This window comes from Archocentrus centrarchus, unplaced genomic scaffold, assembly GCF_007364275.1.
Source record: "Archocentrus centrarchus isolate MPI-CPG fArcCen1 unplaced genomic scaffold, fArcCen1 scaffold_71_ctg1, whole genome shotgun sequence".
NCBI lineage: Eukaryota > Metazoa > Chordata > Actinopteri > Cichliformes > Cichlidae > Archocentrus > Archocentrus centrarchus.
In genome coordinates this window covers 272,907-293,070 of record NW_022060286.1, presented here as the reverse complement: position 1 = coordinate 293,070, position 20,164 = coordinate 272,907, and the positions used below count along the sequence as shown (strand labels likewise).

The 20,164-nt window shown below is 43.3% G+C and overlaps 1 protein-coding gene across 5 annotated transcripts; it reads left to right on the top strand.

The window, feature by feature from the left end:
• Positions 1–389: 389 nt before the first annotated feature.
• On the top strand, positions 390–16,614 carry pisd (phosphatidylserine decarboxylase). 5 transcript variants are annotated; one of them, XM_030725741.1, is made up of 9 exons: positions 390–443; positions 3,953–3,996; positions 4,117–4,253; positions 14,403–14,537; positions 14,635–14,736; positions 14,844–14,967; positions 15,265–15,423; positions 15,500–15,660; positions 15,870–16,614. In XM_030725741.1, exons 1-9 carry the CDS (start codon positions 406–408, stop codon positions 16,131–16,133), a joined length of 1,164 nt encoding a protein of 387 aa, XP_030581601.1. In that variant the 5' UTR covers positions 390–405; the 3' UTR covers positions 16,134–16,614. The 5 variants fall into 5 exon arrangements, with proteins under 5 accessions (XP_030581601.1, XP_030581602.1, XP_030581600.1 ...); XM_030725742.1 differs by lacking the exons at positions 390–443; positions 3,953–3,996; positions 4,117–4,253 and adding exons at positions 11,798–11,942; positions 13,296–13,440; XM_030725740.1 differs by lacking the exons at positions 390–443; positions 3,953–3,996; positions 4,117–4,253 and adding exons at positions 11,807–12,082; positions 13,296–13,440.
• The last annotated feature ends 3,550 nt before the right edge of the window (positions 16,615–20,164 follow it).

Sequence of the window (20,164 nt, the reverse complement as noted above, 5' to 3'; positions counted from 1 at the left end):
ATTCTTCTCTTATCCCTCTAATAAATCAAACCAATTCTATATTCTTAACCTAATCTTATTACTTGCAAAATATCATATGCATAAATCTAAATTCTCAAACCACAATCCTTCCTTCTTAACTTTTAAAGAGGAATTCAAACATTATATTACAACTCTTCAACATTCAAAAAATAATAAAGCTATAAGGACATTTGAACTATGTGTCCAGTTTAATAATTTTGTGAATTTCTTTATTTAATTTCAATTTTTAGTTTGTCTGTTTCTATTTATGTTTGCTATATAACCCCCTGGCATTGTTGTTTTCTTCTATGTCTACAATTTTGTTTTGCTGTACCTTCTATCTTTTATTATCAATAAAGTTGATTTTAAAAAAACGACTTAAGACGTCACTTCCGCAAATTGAAGATGGCGGCGGCCTTTCGGAGGGTATGGATCAGCGGCAGGTATTTACCTTCTCTTCATCTCATCTGCGTAACTTTTTACATTGGTCTGAAGTTAGCTGCCGGTCGCGTGACTCGGACGGCGCCGTACTCCGCTCACCGTTTGCATTAAATTAACGTTTCCTCGCGTTTCCCGTACAAACGGCGTGTCGGTAATGACGTCACATAGATGATTAGTGTGAGCGTGTAAAGAGATTCGGCTCTGGTACTAGTCGGCAGGTGACTGATTCCCTTTAAACCCGCTCTGTATTTCGGTGTGCGCGTGACCCACACATCCCGGTGATGTCACAGAGCAGACAGTGAGTCTCATGACCACCCCTCATCGTAAAGAGTCACATGCTGAGATCGGGGCGGAGCCAAGTGATGAGAGGCTTAATGTGCTCAGGTGAGGGTCCCAGTTCAGCCTCCGGAGAGTAAACTGGTTTATTGAATGTTCCTTTACTGGATGAGAAACTCACGCATCATCACAAGCGTCAGGTGGAAACCTTCTCAGAGCCTTAATCAGGCCAGAGATCACGCAGACACACAACAGTGTGATACAATATGATGCTGAACTTACCCCAAATATACAAAGCAATACAGCACGTGTCCTGTGACTGAAGGAGCTTCACTGACAGCAGTTCCTTTGCCTGATACTCACACACTTTAAGTTTATGAATGTGTAACTTTTCACTGCTCTTCATCCTTTTTACTAGAAGGACCAGAGCACATTTCCCACCAGTGAAAACTTCCCACTTTGACCATAAAATTATTTTAACATGGCCTAAAAAGAATTTGGACAGATGACGAATTATTCTAAACTTTTCTCACTTGTGGTCCTTCACAGAGAAAGCAGCACGCCTGCTCTCCTCCACCTCTCAGCTGGCTCCTCCTCCTCCTCACACACTGCTGAATTCATCCCAGTGTCTCGTCAGGGGTGGAGAGCCTCCGTCCCATCTGCAGCCTGTCCTGACTCTGGGCACTTGCAGCTCTGTTAAGCTGCAGGATTAAAACACAGTTTATAGTTGTGAACACATACTTTGTATATTTGAGTCAGAGAGAAATTGGAAAAAGGCCAGGACAGACAAAAGGTGACAGGCTCAGGTGGTATAAAGCACTACAAAAATACCACAACAGAAAAAGTGTTTTTAATGTGCGTCTTACTGCCCCTGTTCTAAATAAGCTGAGAGCTAACCAGTGTTGCCAGATCTCGCGACAGAAACAAGCAACCAGCTCTATGAAAACAAGCCCAAAAGAAGCCCAACTGGCAACCCACAACACTGTGTAAACCTGAGGCCGAGTTTAAACAGTATATCTCTATAGTAGTATAGCTCACTTCTTTGTTTTGTCTCATTGTGTTTTGGAGCAGTAAAACCCATGGTTCTTAGCCTCATAGAAGAGAAGGGTGCACAGTTTGTGTGTGTGTGTGTGTGTGTGTGTGCCTCTCTGTATTAGCATGTTGAACTAAATCAGCATGGTGAGCACATATTTCACACTTGCAAAATCTGGGGAATGCCTTTGTTACGTCTCCCATTAGGACCGCAGCTACTTTCAGAGGTGTATGCAGACACTTTTTTGGGGGGGGGCGACAGGAGGAGGGGAGGTGAAGGAGTGCCTAATCAGCGCTGTTCCTCTGTTACTTATCATTTCATATGCACAGCTGTTAAATACAGAAAATGCGACTAGAGAAATCATTTCGTCGCATCGTTTTGGCGCAGCCCTCTTGTGCGGCGCCCCTATGCACTGCATATAGTGCATATCCACTTTCAGCGCCACTGTCTCCCATCTGAGCTCGGATCCATTCTGTAAGTGCGCTCTCTTTCTCCCACTCTTTATTATATTTTTTCTATATTTTCCCCACTTACTGGAGCTCATTCTTACGCTGCCTCCTCACTCTGGGCTGTTAGGAGTGTAACCCCTCTGTACTGAACAAACACTTCCTGGTGCTAACGGCCACGCCCACTAGCTAACAGTGACAATAGCAACCTGTTCTGGTAGCCAAAAATAAACCAGCGGAAATTGTCAGCTTGGCACCGCGCCAGGCAATCAGCTGCTAACCCTGCTCTGAATTAGCTTCAGCTGTGGTGTACACTTTAATGACTCAGCAATTATTTAGAGTTTAAAGTATAATTTAATGCAGAACACTTGTACTTTTACTTCAGGAAAGGTTTAATTTTGCAGAATGTGCATGAACTGTAGTATTACTATGTTCATATAAGTACAGGATATAGGATCCTCCTTCCACAGCTGTAAAAAGCTGATAGTCAGGATTTGATCACTGAACACATGAAACAGCTCTGCTAGTCTCTTTATGAACACCATTAAGATCTGTAAATGAACAAATATATGGCCTTATTAAACTAAAATATAGTTGTACAATAAATATTGTAAAAGTGATAACAGCCGACGGATACATGTGTGGTGTTTCCCTGTAGTCTGCAGGTCCAGGGCAGAGACCGCAGTGATGGCTCAGCACATAACTAAAGTTAATCAGCTGCACAGAGATGCCCCCAAACCATAAAAACAGCACACTGAGCACAGGGATGAAGAGTAATATAAGAACCTGACAGCAGCAACTGTCACTGTTTATCAGACACTGGTTCAGTCAGGCTGTCACAGCCTCTCCTGCCCACTCCACAGAGAACCTGTAATATTGCCTGGATGAACTATCATAGTGGAGCACATTTTATATTTGTTCACAATCTGGAAAATTCAGGTGATTATGAAATCTATTTTTCCTTTTTCTCAGGAATGATGTGTGCTCCTCGTTATGACGGCTTTTTAAGTCTTAAAGGTTTGTGATGCTGTGCAGATTAATGGGACAGGAGTGCAGAGACCTCAGAACTCCCCTCCCAGTCCTTAAAAAATTAAAGATTTATAATCCACTGACAGTTGTCAGTATTTCCAACACGACACAGGAAGCAATAACTGCCGACAGTTAATTAACTCGGTTTATAGCAGTAACCTGAACTGGCCATCAAAGTGACCAATCACATTGGACCCCTCTTCCTTTGGGCTCCACCCTCCTCCAAACTGTCCAGAGTCAGTTGCACCGAGTGAGCAGGTGCAGCTCCAAGCACAGAGCTTCCTGCGAGAGTGTGAGACTGCAGAGTAGCACGTGTGACTACTCACATGGATTGTTCAATGTAATTGCATGAATGGAGAATACCTGTACCTGTGAAATTCAATTATTTGCTTGTGATTATTTTTTTTTTCGTGTGTGGTTTTTGACCTAAATGTAATTCCATACTTCATGGTTGCCATCTTGGTGTCTTGAAGCCTGATGTGGCGAGCTCATCGTTAACATGTCATTAACCAATCAGAATCTGAGTTTCTGAAACTTGGAATGACCATAATTTACAAAACCTTTTGTTCAGTTTGAGTGACGGAGCACGTCATGGAGGTCAGAGGTATCGCCTGTCTGCCGGGGGGTGATCCCTGTGCTCTCTGAAGCTGGGGGAAGTAGATTAAAAAGATTGTGTGTGATGGGTGCAATCAGATTGATCAGTGTACGTTTCCCTGCTGTTTTTCAGTCAGAGCTGCAGAACCAGAACCAGCTGCAGAACCTTCAGCACAGGTTAGTTTGCCCCTCCCCCAATCCTCCTCTCTCCAATGGAGGAGGCAGAGCTCCTTTTCTGTTCGTTGTTTTTTGATGATGTAATCTCCGTTGTCCAATCAGCTCTCTTTGTGTCTTTAGGTCGTGGCTTCCTGCCCCGCCCCCGGCCGCTCCCCTTCCTTTTGGTGACTGGCAGTAGTTACCTTGGTTACAAGCAGTACAAGAAGTGGGGTCAGCAGGAGGATGGCGCTCTGCCCTCTGTGGCCACACCCACACAGGTAAAGAGAGAACTTTTTCTGCTCTGCTTTTTTCCAGACTGTATCACAGTCTGTGATATTTCAGGATGTCAGAGGGCAGTTTGAGCTCTTGTTGGCAGAGCTGGGATCACATCTGAGGCAGAGAAATTATTTCAGAGAGCCGACTGACCCGGAGAAGCATGTAGCTGTGTGTCTGAGGTAACACTGTATTATTTTACTATTCCCACATCACTGTATATTCAGTGAATGGGTGCACACTTTGTGGCATAAGCTCACATGTTGCTAAATGCAGCCCTTTGACTGGTCAGATGTTTGTTTGCTGGCAAAAATCAGAAAAATCGAACTTGATCCAAAAAAATAAATGCCTCAAAATTGTCCTGTGAAATGACGTGGTTGGTGTGAACGGCTGCATTAAGAACAGGCAAGTCCGAAAAATATGTTTAATGCACAAAATTTATGCGTCCGGTGTGTAAAGGCCTTTCAACAGGTACGGGAACCAGTGAAGATTGTGGGTTTAAGTTTAGCAGTAACGTAGCACATGACCGAGACAAGCATTGTGGGGCTGACTCAAACTCCCTCCTCAGCTAACAGTTCTGATAAGATGTAGAGTTCATCAGCAGCTAGGTCAGGGAGATCAGTCCAACACTGGTCAGAAGAAGACAGGACAGCGGGGGGGTAGAGCATCTGTTTACAAACATCCCGGAGACAATTTGATAAGCGGCAGTCCAAGGCTGCCAGGGAGCCAAATTCCTGATTCTACCACTTGTTTTGGTGCAGACTGTACTGATTAATTTGTTGACAGCCTTCAGTCTTTCTGGCACCTCTCTGTGGCGAAAAATCCAATTCATCCGAATCTTGTTGGTTCGTTCCTTCGCCGTGCAGAAACAGATACATACATCTCCAAGATCTTACCCCTCCGAATCAGCTCCAGATATACAGAGTCTGAGTTTGAGTCTGTACCTTCCTGCGTTCCTGTCATAAGCAGCCTTACCAAGGCCAGACAGCTGTCTAGACTTCCTGAATTGCAACGACAAGCCAGGTATCTCCTGGTCCAATTAGGAGAAACCCCAGTGTCAATAAGCCAAATGTGTGTGTCCTCCATTGACAATACGGCCAGGCACGTCATCTTCCACACCACACAGGAATCCATAACATAGCCAGCTGGAATGTCAATTGATAAGAGGGAATAGGGTTCTCCTTCCCCCAATCTCCTCATGGTGAAAATTTGATCAAAACAATGGCGTTGAGAGACCAGCTGACCAGATCCATAATTATAAATTTCAGTTCAGAAGTTGTGTGAAGAGAGGCTCTAAAGGAGCAAGCAGCAAAGCAGGGGAAAAAGGAAGGGCTGGGGAGAGAAGAAAAGTGCGACCGTCTCTGCTGAGAGCTGAAGAGAAAAGAATTGGAAGGGAAAGCGAAATCTTAAAAAAAATAACTCAAAGGGCCAAATTGTATTATACTTTTGACATCAACTCACGGGCCGGAAGCAGGGGGGTCGGGGGCCGGAAGTGGCCCGCAGGCCAGGAGTTTGAGACCCCTAGTCTATAATGATCATCTAATGGCATCTGATGCCGGAAATTGTTCTGTTGTCATATTGCTTGACCTCAGTGCTGCCTTTGATACCATTGACCATAATATTTTACTAAATAGGCTTAAGGTTCTGGCTGGCATCTCTGGCTCAGTGTTAGACTGGTTTCCCTCCTGTTCATCTGAGAGGACATTCACTGTTAGGACAGGCACGTTCTCCCCTAGTACTGCTTCTTTAACATGTGGGGTTCCACAAGGTTCAATCTTGGGTCCAGTGTTATTCTACTTTTACATCCATCCATTAGCCGGTATCATTCATTCTTTCTCTGGTATTTCTTAACATTTTTATGCTGAAGACATTCAGCTGCATGTACAGCTGAATGTCTTTTAAGCCTCACCAGTTATCTAGGCTGTCCACCCTGTTTATCCTGGATTAGTGACTGCCTCCCCAATAATTGCCTTGCATTAAACTCCGACAAGACCGAGGCCATGATTATACAGTGGCTTGCAAAAGTATTCATACCCTTTGGACTTTTCCATATTTTGTCACATTACAACCACAAACATAAATATATTTCACTGGAATTTAATGTGAAAAACCAACACAAAGTGGTTACAATTGTGAAGTGGAAAGAAAATTATACATGATCCAAACCGTTTTAACAAATAAAAAACTGAAAAGTGTGGTGTGCAAAAGTATTGAGCCCCCTTTTCTCTGAGTGCAGCCAATTGCATTCAGAAGTTGCCTGATGACTGCTAATGACTAAAAAGAGTCCACCTGTGTGTAATCTAATCTCAGTACAAATACAGCTGCTCCGTGACGGCCTCAGAGGTTGGTTAAGAGAATATTGGGGAGTGTTGTGTAGCGACTCCACCACCATTTGCCGCTACACCTTTGAGCAGGGAGTACTGCACCGCTGACTCGCTCTTAATTGATCACAAACAATTCAGTTCCCACATTGCACTTCAAGATGTTTATTTGTATGTTCCGAGCTTCCACACAGCAGTCAAGCCCAAGCATATGCAGGCTACTTCATGGCACTCCATACAAAGCGAGGCATCACATAGAAAGCGTGAAGAAAGTGCTTAGAAAGCGGTCAACAAAAATACACTCTTCCTACTCACCGATACTCCATGCTGACACACCGGTGACTAGGTGATTATATTTCCTACCCATTAACCAAACACCTCCCACGTGACCTACGTGCCTGCCGTAATCCCAGGCATAAACATGCAACACCGTAAATTCACCATAACACCAACTGAGTTGTATATGGCTCTTACAGGGAGTAAACAGCATCATGAAGTCCAAAGAACACAGCAGACAGGTCAGGAAGAAGGTTGTGGAGAAGTTTAAAGCAGGCTTAGGCTATAAAAAGATTTCCCAAGCGTTGAACATCTCACGGAGCACTGTTCAATCCATTATCCGGAAATGGAAAGAGTACGGCACAACTGTAAACCTACCAAGACAAGGCCGTCCACCTAAACTTACAGGCCCAACAAGGAGAGCACTGATCAGAGATGCAGCCAAGAGGCCCACGGTGACTCTGGACCAAATGCAGAGATCCACAGCTCAGGTGGGGGAATCTGTCCACAGGACAACTATTAGTAGTGCACTGCACAAATGTGGTCTTTATGGAAGAGTGGCAAGAAGAAAGCCATTGTTAAAAGAAAACCATAAAAAGTCCCGTTTGCAGTTTGCCAGAAGCCATGTTGGAGACACAGCAAACATGTGGAACAAGGTGCTTTGGTCAGATGAGACCAAAATTGAACTTTTTGGACAAAATGCAAAACGCTATGTGTGGCAGAGAATTAACACTGCACATCACTCTGAACACACCATCCCCACTGTCAAATATGGTGGTGGCAGCATCATGCTCTGGGGCTGCTTCTCTTCAGCAGGGACAGGGAAGATGGTCAGAGTTGATGGGAAGATGGATGGAGCCAAATACAGGGCAATCTTGGAGGAAAACCTGTTGGAGTCTGCAAAAGACTTGAGACTGGGGCGGAGGTTCACCTTCCAGCAGGACAACGACCCTAAACATAAAGCCAGGGCTACAATGGAACGGTTTCAAACCAAACATATTCATGTGTTAGAACGGCCCAGTCAAAGTCCAGACCTAAACCCAATCCAGAATCTGAAAACTGCTGTTCACAAACGCTCTCCATCTAATCTGACTGAGCTTGAGCTGTTTTGCAAAGAAGAATGGGCAAAAATTTCAGTCACTAGATGTTCAAAGCTGGTGGAGACAAACCCTAAAAGACCTGCAGCTGTAACTGCAGCAAAAGGTGGTTCCACAGAGTATTGACTCAGGGGGGCTCAATACTTTTGCACACCGCACTTTTCAGTTTTTTATTTGTAAAAAATGAATCATGTATAATTTTCTTTCCACTTCACAGTTGTATACCACTTTGTGTTGGTCTTTCACATTAAATTCCAGTGAAATATATTTATGTTTGGTTGTAATGTGACAAAATATGGAAAATTTCAAGGGGTATGAATACTTTTGCAAGCCACTGTAGCTCCTCCTGATATTCATTCAAGTATCAGTCAGGTGATTGCTTCCTTTTGCTCAGCTGCAACCATCACTGTTTGTAATCTATGACTAGGGTTTAATCCCGGTACCCGGGATTCCCGGGAAATGCGATCAGAACCATTTCCCGTTTCCCGGGAAACGTTAAGACGGGAAACCAGGAAAAAAGTTGCATTATGTAGCCTATAAAATATGCCTGCCCTGAACAATAAAGAAATATCTGTTTAACTTCGAGTGTTTCTTTTCCTCATTTGCAGCCACTTACTAACAATCATGAATTAGGATACGGGCCTAATGTGTGAAGAAAGTATCATGAAATAGATTACTTTAACATATTTCGCTTTTAAAATGGAGTTGAGTAAAATGTATATTTTTTAGGCTATAAGGATTGGCCAGTTTTTCAAAAGACGATTCACAGCGAACCTACTTTAACCCTCAGACACGGTGTTATAAATTTGTTGTTGCCAGAATGGCAATGACCAAGTCGTAGTGCATTACTCAAGGCCCTGTGTTATGCCATATTATAGTGTAGTACGGTAGTTAACTTTGCACACTGGTGGAACGGTGTGCATTGTGGAGATATAGTGCAACAGATGTCGCCACGACAGCGTGGCTGAGCCTTTATCAATGCTGTGGAGAAGAACCGTATTGTTTTGCACCAGCAGTTGTAAAATATCTTGGTATAATTCCATGTACAGTGGAGGAATATTCTAATTATATTTGTTAAGGGAGTGTTGAGGAACGATACAACACCGCATAGCTCGAGCACTCAAATGCCGAGATGTAGGTTTTATTGCATTAATCAAGCCAATGTTGCCCCCTACTGGGCATAACAGGACATAGCTGGAACGCTACCTACAATATCAAAATAGTTTAAGCCTGACACAGGCTACAGAAGGCCCAATTAAAATAAAATAAAAAAAAAAAAACCTTTTCCCGGGATTTGATTCATGTCATTTTCGGGAAAAATATTAAACCCTATCTATGACACACATTTATGAACTGAGAGCTATGGTCTCCTCCAATCTGGAAAATATTGTTCATGCTTTTGTGTCATTGTGCTTAGATTATTGTAATGCCCTGTTTACCAGCTTAGATAAATCATATCCAAGCAATATAAGATGCAGCAGCTGGACTCCTAACTCACTCTAGCAAACAAGCACACATTACCCTGTTTTATTCTCTATACATTGGCTCCCAGTGGGTTTTAGGATTCATTTCTCACTCTTATATACACAGCACTCAATGGATCAGCCCCAGAATATTTATCCCAATTACCCTTTAATCATACTGCTGCTCGCTGCCTTCGTTCACAAACTCAAAATCTTTTAGCTGTCCCTCGACTAAGGACTGGGGGGGACAGAGCTTTTCAAGCAGTGGCACCAAAGCTCTGGAACAGTTCACCTCTCCAGCTCTGTTTAGACTCTGGAGTCTTTTAAAAAAACCTTTCTGTTTAATCAGGGTTTCTGTTGACATTTTTCTTTTTTAATATTGTAATTCTGTTTTAACATGGTGTTTTGTTTGATTTTTGATATTGTGTTTTAATTGTTGTACAGCGTTTTGTGACTTTTTTGTCTGTGAAAAGTGCTGTATAATCACTTAATGAGTGATTGCATGAATGAGAATGGGTGAATGTGTGAGGCTTGTAGTAAAGAAAAGCTCGATGTATGTCTGTACCATTTACTCTTCCTCTGCATGGACCCAGACATGCAGACGGAAATGTCCTGGCCTGGTCTTTGGGGGGGGGCGCTGTGCCATATTTACATAATGGAGCACACCAGCTACCTGCTCTCACGTGCATGCTTGAATTGTGGCTTCTTTGTACGACTGTAACCACAGAGGTGACTTTACTTGTGTCAGCTGATCACTTGTTAGTCTGACTCACTGGATCAAAAGTCATCTCTCAGCCTCGGTCTTCATTGCCTCTCTGCTCTGCCTGTGACCGGCAAACATCAAACCCACGGTGTGATGTCACAGATATTCAACATTAAACACCTCAGTAAGAAATGAGGGCTTTTAATTTGAAACTGATACAGGAAGAGGTGAGTTTGTGGAACTGTGACTGACAGAGCATGAAAGAATAAACAATACTAAAACATGTCAAATTAGACAGAAGCTATTTTCAGCAGCTGAGGAGATGAAGGTCGAAGGTGATTGTGAGCTGAAATGTGGCGTGATGTCGGTCAGTCCATGCTCGCTTTGTCAGCATTACACAACAAATACTTATCAGTTATTGTTAGCAATCAATCAGAGGAAACAACATGCTCATAAACTCCTTCCCCTCCTCTTCATCACTCTGAGCTCAGACTGGACTCTCACCTGTCTGATTGACCCCTCACCTGCTGCTCCCCCCTCCCTCTTTGAAACACATTACATCAGACCCTCCTCCTCCTCTTCCTTACCACGGTCACAGAGTTCAAATGTTTCAGTAAAACACACCTGTGTGCTCGTTAGGCTTAGGCTAAGATGATGATGTAATAATGATGTGTATTTTTTCCAGCTGTTTTTATGATTGATTGATTATTGATAACTGATTAATCAGTTTGTAATTTAATGAAACTGTTTGCTGATGGAACAGGACACGCCCTGTTCAGATCACCTGATCTTTTCATACCTGGACTCACCTGGAAGCTGCCAACTTTAAAAAAAGAAAGAAAAAAAAAAAACTCGCCATGTGGTGAGTCAATCTGCTCCCTCTGATTGATTATCTGGGTGAAAGGTGATGTTGTGTCATATTGCCCGGTCACTCAGAGGCCCCACCCCCTCTCCCCACAGCTGTCTGGCTCTGAGTAGTCGATCAGTCAGGGGGCAGCGACACGACAGCTGTGACTGGACCAAATGTCTGTTTATCTGGAGGTTTATTGATCGTCAGTTGGAAAAAAAACAAGAATTGGATGAATGATTCAATAGTTTGAATCATTACAGGTTTTATGATAGAATAAAATAATAAATAATGCTAATAAAATCAATAAATTAAAAGTTTATTTATTGTTTTATAAATATAAGCAAGAAAAATTTTAACTAGTATATTGTCTTTGATTTATTAACTCTCCATAAGATAAAAATATAAATGCAATACATGATTTGATTCGTTTTCATGTATTTAAAAACTGAAAAATTGATCATACATTTGTAAAAAAAAAAAAAAAGAAAAAAAAAAGCAATTTATCAATAAAAACAGAAAACGTTCATTCATTAATAATTTCATAACAGCTTTTTTTTATGCATTTTTATTATTCTGTAAATTCAGTAAATAATACCAGTTTAATAACTTATTTCTATTTTAATTCCTCAAACAGGAAAAATTACAGGGAGGCTAAAAAACAAATTATAAATATTTTCATTATTTAAAGTGTTTTCAAAATAAAATAAAACTGATTTTAAACCTGAGAATAAAAAATGTGAACAAATGGATCAGTGATCAACAGTGTTTTCCTGCTTCACCCATTAATAAACACACGGAGGAGGAGGAGCTCTTCAGTATTATCTCCTCCTCCTCCTCCCTCTACTCCCTCTCATTTCTTCTCCTCTGCTCTCAGTGAACGCTCCTCTTCCTCTCCGCCTTCTCTTTAACTCTTTTCGTCGTCCTGATGTGTCGTCCACCGGTTCGCTCTCCTGCGGCGGCGTCTTTGCCCAACGCTTGTTCATGGTGAGGTTCTTCTCTGGTCGCCATGGCGACAGCAGGCGCCAGGAGCGCGACCTGCTGCGGCAGGTGAGGCGGCAGCGGCGAGCGAGCGAGAGAGATGATGGAGGAGGAGGGGTGAGGATGAGAACGACGGCATGCTTCAGGTGGGAGAGGAAGGACAGAAAAACTTTATCTAAACAACAACTACAGTTACATTTAGAAACACCAGAGGGAGTGACAGACGGGGGGAGTTTGGTCCAGGCTGAACGGCGATGCGACTTTAACAAAAAAATTACTTTTAAATAAAGAATCAGCTGTTCAGGAAGTACACGTTAAGTACACGGAGGAAGCTGAGCGTGTGGTGACGACCGCGGCTCATCACTGACCGGTACAGGGTTTAAAAACAGGACGCTCATTTAAAAGGATGTCAGATTGTTTTCAGGGGCGAGAATCCTACAGGTGTACAGGTGTGAGGTTAAAGAAGATTACAGAGTGAGAGCGTCTGTATGAGAGCGAGAGTGTGCGTGTGTGTGTGTCAGTGTGTGAGAGTGTTTCTGTGTGTGTCAGTGTGTGAGAGTGTTTCTGTGTGTGTCAGTGTGTGAGAGTGTATGTGTGTGTGTGTGTCAGTGTGTGAGAGTGTGTCAGTGTGAGAGTGTTTCTGTGTGTGTCAGTGTGTGAGAGTGTATGTGTGTGTGCTTAGCAGGTCAGCTGTGTTATCTTTAGCCTAGCTCAGCATGTTGTGATCCTGTGCTAACCTGCTAACCCAGATAACTGCTGAAGCTAATCCCCACCCTGTCAGAGTTGTGTATACAGGTGAGTTTTAAAGGAGAACCTACAGAGACACCTTGAATCTCATTGGCTTATAAATATAAATGACATCATCAGTTGCTGAGAGTTTGCTTTTGGGGAGTGGATGACATCATGTTAGCAGACTGTGACATCAGAGCGGTGATAAACACCTGAAATTATGAGATCTGAAGCTTTGCCAGTCCTGTCGCCAGATCTCAGTCTTAAGGGGGGGCTTATGAAATCCAGCGGGGGGGCACCACTATTATTAGCTTGATTAGTGATATGGCTTGGGTGGGCGGGCCAGGGCGGGCCCAAGCGTATCAATGGGCGGGCACGGCCCCCTAGGGCCCGCCCATAGCGACGGGTCTGAGCTTTGTCTGTGCGCAGTGTTAACATCTGCTCCTCTTCCACCTCTCCATACACAAGCCCCGCCTCCTCCTCACCTGTCCACACTCACTTGTTTACAGGGACTCCTCAGCTTTTAGCTATAGTTCAATGTTTATTCATGCCTTTGAAGAGCATTCTTCCCTTATTCACATTCTTTTTTTCAGCTCATTTAATCTCGTTAAATGTCGTTATCGCAATTAGGCTTCAGGTCCCTCGTTTGGCTCTCCGTCGCCGTCTGAGTGCGCTCAAGGGTGGCGTAAGTCGACCCGCTACGTGGCGCCACCGGCCGATCTCCTTCCTGTGCTATATCCTGTCTGTCAGTGCTCTGCGACCACTGGCTAGTCGGGTAAGAAGCCTCTGATTGGTTGAAAGTTCAAGTGGCAGGCGGGTAGCAAACATATATCATATATACGTCCTGCTTCACCTCTTTTCCTCTCTAATCAATTTCTGATCAATCGATCAGTTATCTGCAGCCTTTCCTGTCTGGATTTTCAAAATAAAAGTCAATCAGAAGCAGAAAAACACAGTGCATGTTATTGATCACTGATAACAAACTTATTGATCTGTTCTATTGATTGGATTCAATCCTCCTAAAATACATTGGACACCTCGACTCCCTTTACCCCGACTCCTTTAGTCCATGAACTCCTTCACTTCATAGAATGATTTTTCTTTTATTAAACATTTGAAAAAGTGTACAGAATTATGTGGCATATATACACAAGAGATACATCAGGTTGTACAAGGATCACATAAAAACAGATGAAAAAAGTGTGTCAGATATTAAACGGGGGGGGGGCACTAGTTCTCATGAAATAAGTTCTGTTCCTTATAGGCTTCAAGGAGCTGTACACCATGCCTGCTTTTCATCAATTTTAAGGCTTTCAGGTGGTTGTCCATTAGAAGGCTTTTAAAGGCTGAAAAGGCAGGTTTTCTATTTCCCCATTTACAGGTGTGGATGAAGAATTTGGCAAAGATTCGCAGGTTGTTAAGTGTAAGGTCAATTCTTCAGTCTCTGTGAGTGCTTCCAAATATATTCTCTCTTTTTAAGGCATGGGGTGGGACAGGTTTTGTTGAGATCTAGTCCTGAAAGTTTTCTCAAAATGTTCCAGTGTGCACACAATAGAATAAGAGATGGTCTGTTGTTTCAATATTGTTGTCACAAAAGGTACAGTTGTTAGTGTCCAAGTTGAATCTTTGTCTTAGCAGTTCCCTGGATGGATAGAATGTCTCTTCACAGATGCCTTCCTTGTTCTTATCCTCTGATGTAAATAAATTTAAAGGTGCAGCTCTTGGTTCCTCCTACAGGTGACTTTGTACCGCTCGTTCCCCACTCGCCTCCTCTCTCGGGCCTGGGGTCGTCTGAATGGAGTGGAGCTGCCCACCTGGCTTCGGAAACCCATCTACTCCCTGTACATCTGGACCTTTGGAGTCAACATGCAGGTCAGGACATGCTCTGTTTGTTTTGTTGACCATCTTGTTTTCTTTATTGTTGTTAAACAATAAACCAAACAAGTTTGATCCTCTGTTTGTCCACCAGGAGGCAGCAGTGGAGGATTTACATCATTACAGGAATCTGGGTGAATTTTTCAGGCGGCGACTCAAACCTGCAGTCCGACCGCTCTGCGCTTCCTCCTGCCTGGTAACCTGCTCGTCCTCTTCCTTCTTCTTCCTCCTTAACTGGGAACTGAACTGGGAAATAAAGTTAAACTGGGGCTTAACCTGGTTGGGATCTGCGTTCTCTTCCAGACCTCTCCAGCTGATGGGAGAATTCTTCACTTTGGTCGGGTAAAGAACTCGGAGGTGGAGCAGGTGAAGGGTGTCACTTACAGTCTGGAAAACTTCTTGGGACCACAGAATAGGCGGGGCAAAGGTAAGACCACACCCCCTCCGTGTGACTGTGACCACATGTGGAGCTCAAACATGATAGAAGCAAAGTGAAACAAATAAATTACGTTTGTTTTAGAACAATGGAGTTCTTCTCCATGAAGCAGGTTTGAGAAACCTGAATCTCTAAGACTCTTTGAATCTCACCTGATGGCAGGTGTGTGGCTACCTGAAGCGGCTGTCTTGATGCTTCTCATTCATGCAGTCACAGCTGTAGATTCCTGATCTTTGAAGTTTATTTCAGAATGTTTACCTGTTTAACCTGGCATCTTTCCGTCCTCAGACTCCTCAGACTCCTCGTCCTCCTCGTCCTTCAGGGACCTCCTTCTCTTGTCTCCTGACAGTGACCTGTTCCATGTCGTGGTCTACCTGGCTCCAGGTGACTACCACTGTTTCCATTCACCCACGGACTGGAAGGTGGACCTTCGCCGTCACTTTCCAGGTGAGAGTGTGTTCACCTGTGCAGCTCTGTGCTCTCTGTACTCCCACCTTGACCACCTGTGTACCATCCTCGTTAGGCTCGTTAATGTCAGTGAACCCGGGAGTGGCTCGTTGGATCAAAGAGCTCTTTTGCCTTAATGAGCGTGTGGTGCTCACTGGCCAATGGCAACACGGCTTCTTCTCATTAACGGCAGTTGGCGCCACGAATGTCGGCTCCATCAGAATTTACTTCGACCAGGTGATTTTACTTTGTGTCCCTGTGGATTATCTGAGCATGTGCAAAGTGACATCTGAGCTAACAATCAGGAGATTGATTGTTTTGAATATTTCCTGTTTTTGTTCAGTTACTTTTTGCTGGTGTTTCTTTCACGTTTCGCTCTGTTTATTAATAAATTGATTGAATGATGGTCTGTTTGAATATTTCCTGTTTCTGTTTTTATTCCTCAGGAGCTTCAGACCAACATGCCTCGCTACAGTAAAGGCTCCTTCCACGACCGCAGCTACATCACCAACAAGGTGTTAAAAGTAGCAGGTGAAGGGGGCGAGGTTTCTGTGACTGAAGGGGGCATGGGCTTACAGAAGGGGGAGGCGATGGGGGAGTTTAACCTGGGCTCAACCGTCGTTCTCCTGTTCGAAGCACCCAAAGATTTCAGCTTCAACCTGCATCCCGGGCAGCGAATCAGAGTGGGAGAAGGCCTCGGCAGCCTCTGATTATACAACCTATGGTCTCAGGGGGTGGGGCCTGATCAGAGACAGATTTTCAGAGAGGAGTTTAAGGAATTGTCGATGTTTTTTCTTTGCGGAGGGCTTGAAGAGGACGATTATCACGACTGAGACTCCCAGACTGCCTTGTGCCTGTGAGTGGGAAATGCCAAACCCCTTCCACTCTCTCTCTCTGTCACTCAGACTTCACCAGCAGCTGAAAATATTTGTTTGAATGTTTCAGACTTTATTGTTCATGTGTTTTTGTTAGCATCAGCTAGCTCCCATCTGAAGCAGATGATTGGTGGAAACGTAGCAGGTGGCCAGTGATTGGTTGAAACGGTCATTATTCCCAATTTGTCTTCATTAATCTCAGTTTTTTTATTCTTTGTTGTGGGATTTAAATGTGACACCACCATCTCCATTTCTCTGCTTTTGTAAAATATCTAATTATGAATAAAGTTTTTTTTAAAAAACAAAGAAAAATCTGCATGAAGACGTCTGACACTGCATCGTTTTTCACTTGATTTTCGGTGTGTCTTTGAATTCATCCTCAGTCATTCCCATCAAATGTGGCATCCTTTCCTTCCTAACACATTACCCAGTCCACAGATACAGGATTTATTTTCCTGTTGAGCTCTGATGTGTTTTCTATGGAAGCTTGTTTTTGTTTTAGATTCAGCTGCCAGAGGCCAGAAATGGAAGGATGTTAGACGAAAGTCAGAGTTAAACACAAACTGTCTTTCAGTAGTTTCTTTAAATGTGTCTTTTTGCTGCGCTCGCTGTAGGAGTCACCTGGGAGGTGTTGTGTGTTTAGCAGGTGTTATCCATGGAATTCGGGACAAAAACAGCAAACAAAACACAATGGAGGACAAGAGTCCAAAGAAAAAGGGGAAACAGTCCAGGGGGTTGACCCGGCCAGGATGCTCAGAGCTCACAGGCCTCTCTTACAACTGGGGCTGCTCAGCAGGGCACACTGCAGATACCAGGGCTGAAGCTGAGGCTGGGCCTTGGCCCCCTTTTACCTGCTAAATCACCATGGTAACTAATGCTGAACACCTCACCTGGTCTGGATCAACAGATGTTCAGAGTTTCAGTTTAAAAATCAGCTGACAGTGCCACGATTTCCCTGATTGTTTTATTTCCAGCATGTTCTCAGTGTGATGCAGACTCTGCTGGGAACACGTTTCTATGAGCAGCTCGTTACTGAAAGCTCTGAATGAAGCTGTGAAGTTACAGCAACTCTGACTGAATGTTCTTGGATTCATTAGCAGAAAATGTCTAAATGTGCTACTTGATTCTAACCTGCTGCTGAGTCTCTGCTGAAAACACAGACACACACCAAGAACACCTGTTCATACCTGTTCAGTCAGTCACTTTCATCTGACTCTGATCTGTGACAGACTGAAGTCTCCATCAGGCTGTGGGACAGGAAGCTTTAATGTGTTAAAAGTCTCAGAGTGACCTTAGAAATCAGCAGCAGCACTGACAGCGCCTCAGCCACATAATCATTCACTGCAGTTCAGATCAGATTACAGATTATTTTACCATCTGTTGTGCTGCTGTTGTGGGAAAAAAGTTTACTGCCAGAGCTGTCTTTAGAAAGGAATTTGGTCAATACAGAGCGCGCAGCAGTGCAATGAAGAAAGAGACAAAGGACACAGACCTTACTTATACAAAATCTTTCTCTCTCACATTGCATTGTTCAGCTCCTTGCAGTCATCCTACACTCACTACTTTTCCACCACTGAGATGCTGGTGTGGGTTTCAATGAACCGGCAAAATGCTTAAGAACGGGCCTGCGTTTCCACCGTGCTTTGTGAACTGCTCCTTTAGGAACAGGCCAAAGTTCAGCCTTAGGATCCAACCTAATTCACAGCCATGAAAATTGCATTGCTTTCCTCATGTAATACACACCATGCAGTGAAATAGCGGTAGAAAACTTTACGTTGAGACGGCAGAGTCACGCCCTTCTGCTGCTTGCGTCACATGTTCTTGGTTCCAGACCAGCTAGCTTGCGGTGCTGGAGTCAAACCCTTTTTTGGCCGAGCACCGAGTGCATTCATGATGGAAGAAACGCTGAACAGTTTGAACACGGGCACCGGCACCCGGTCAGTGGAAAAAGGGCCACACAGTTCAGCAATATATTTGTTGCAGTTTGGACAAACAGGTCTCACTGGTGTTGGAGACGGATGTACCAAGACAGAAACCAGGACTCCCTCTGTCAAGCAGGTCTCACATGTCTGCGTCTCCATTATATGCAAGGTCAAGAGGTCAAATAACGTAAAGCATCAGAGAGAAAAAGCTGAATCCTTGGACATAACAAAATAATCTTCAACATAGTTGTGGTACAGGCATGCCGGGTTTGCATCTGACCCATAGCCCTTTGCCATGGGACTCTCTTCCTGCTTTCCTGTCTTTCTGCACTGCACACTAATAAAAAAGAGGCAGTGCCCTATAATACTACTGTTTAATCATCAAACTGCAGGTAGGACCTCTGGTACAGTAATAGATGGAGTGTGACCTGGGGAACACTAGAACACAAGGACTCTAATATAACTAAACTAAAACCAAGAACAGACTCTGATAACTAAACTAAGAAGGCTTGCAAAACTGCAAAACCCATAATGAATCAATGACCAAACCAAACTAAGAACACAACTGAAGAAATTAGACAACAGAACTCCACAAAGCCAAAACATTGTGCAAAAGGCCCAGGACCATGACACAGCCTCTCTAAACCTGAGCATGAAGCCATGGAGAAATATAGTCACGACTTGCTGGCAGCAGGCATTATCCGGCCTTCCTCGTCACCGGCAGGAGCAGGATTCTTCTTTGTAGAGAAGAAGACAAATCCTTACGGCCATGCATCGATTACTGATTACTGTTAAAAAATAAATATCCACTGCCCTTGTTGTCATAGGCACATTTGTCCCACCCAGAAATTACACCGCGGAGGAGAAAAAAATTTAACTCGCGTGCTTTTATTTTGAAGGCGCAACATAGCGTCATGCCACTGCGCTCCCCCCGCCCCCCTCTGAACGGCTCTGCGTGTTTGGGAGCCGGAGACAGCGGCAGGAGTCAGAAACTCTTTGAATGAGGTAAAACGGTCTGTGGGAATGTTACCATGAATATGGCTGTTTGTCAGTTTACTTTCATACACAGGATAAAGTTTACTTACTGGACAAGAAGTCAATTTGAATGAATTTCAAATGAGAGGCAGAAAAATCATTTTGGCATTTTTAACCTTTTGTTTGGATAAATGCAGGGCTGTAAAGAGGCACACAGCTTGTTTATTAAATGTGAGGGGTATCACTTTTATTTATTTATTTTGCTTATTATTTTTATTGATATTTGTTTTGATTTATTAGATTAGAGTTTCAAACTGAATAGGCATATTTTAATAGCTGTTTTTTTTTTTTACTTAAAAAGTGAATAATTTGTTCATTACATTATCTTTGAGGATTCCTTCATGTCAGAACGTTGTTTAATTAAAGAACCAGTTCTGTTGCCAGTCAGCCTACATAAATGCATTTTTGAGCATTATTAAATGTTTTAGACCAATAAAACATATCAAACTTTGCACTTCTGTGCGTTACTAAATTATTTTTGTGCTACTGAAATATTTAGCTTACTAGTATATGAAGGAGTATGAAGGCCACATTGAGAAAAAAATTAATAATTTTGTGCATTTTGAGAATAAAGTCAAAATCATCGAAGTCGTCATTTCAAGTCAAATAATGGCCACAGCTGTTATACTCTCTACAAAATGCCTTGGGTAGAAACAACTTGATCAGCTGTGTTATTGTGTCTTGTGGGTCTACATGTCCCCTCTGTACTGTACGAAGGTGCAGACATCCTTCCATCTAACCGTTGCCAGTTTGTGTGGTTTTTCCCTCTGAGCAAATGCAGCTTTCTGCACTCTCTCTTTAATGTCCTACTTATCACTACATCATGTTTATGTACTAAAAGAGAAATCATTTCCTTGTTACTAAAACCGATTCTAAAGTATAGTTTCACTAACTCATAATACAAGACAT

Coding starts and splice junctions, on each gene's coding strand:
- pisd (XM_030725740.1), top strand. CDS start 11,940: ATGGTGAGGTTCTTCTCTGGTCGCCATGGCGACAGCAGGCGCCAGGAG. Junction 14,968..15,264: donor ACAGAATAGGCGGGGCAAAG/GTAAGACCACAC, acceptor TTCCGTCCTCAG/ACTCCTCAGACTCCTCGTCC. Junction 15,424..15,499: donor CCTTCGCCGTCACTTTCCAG/GTGAGAGTGTGT, acceptor CATCCTCGTTAG/GCTCGTTAATGTCAGTGAAC.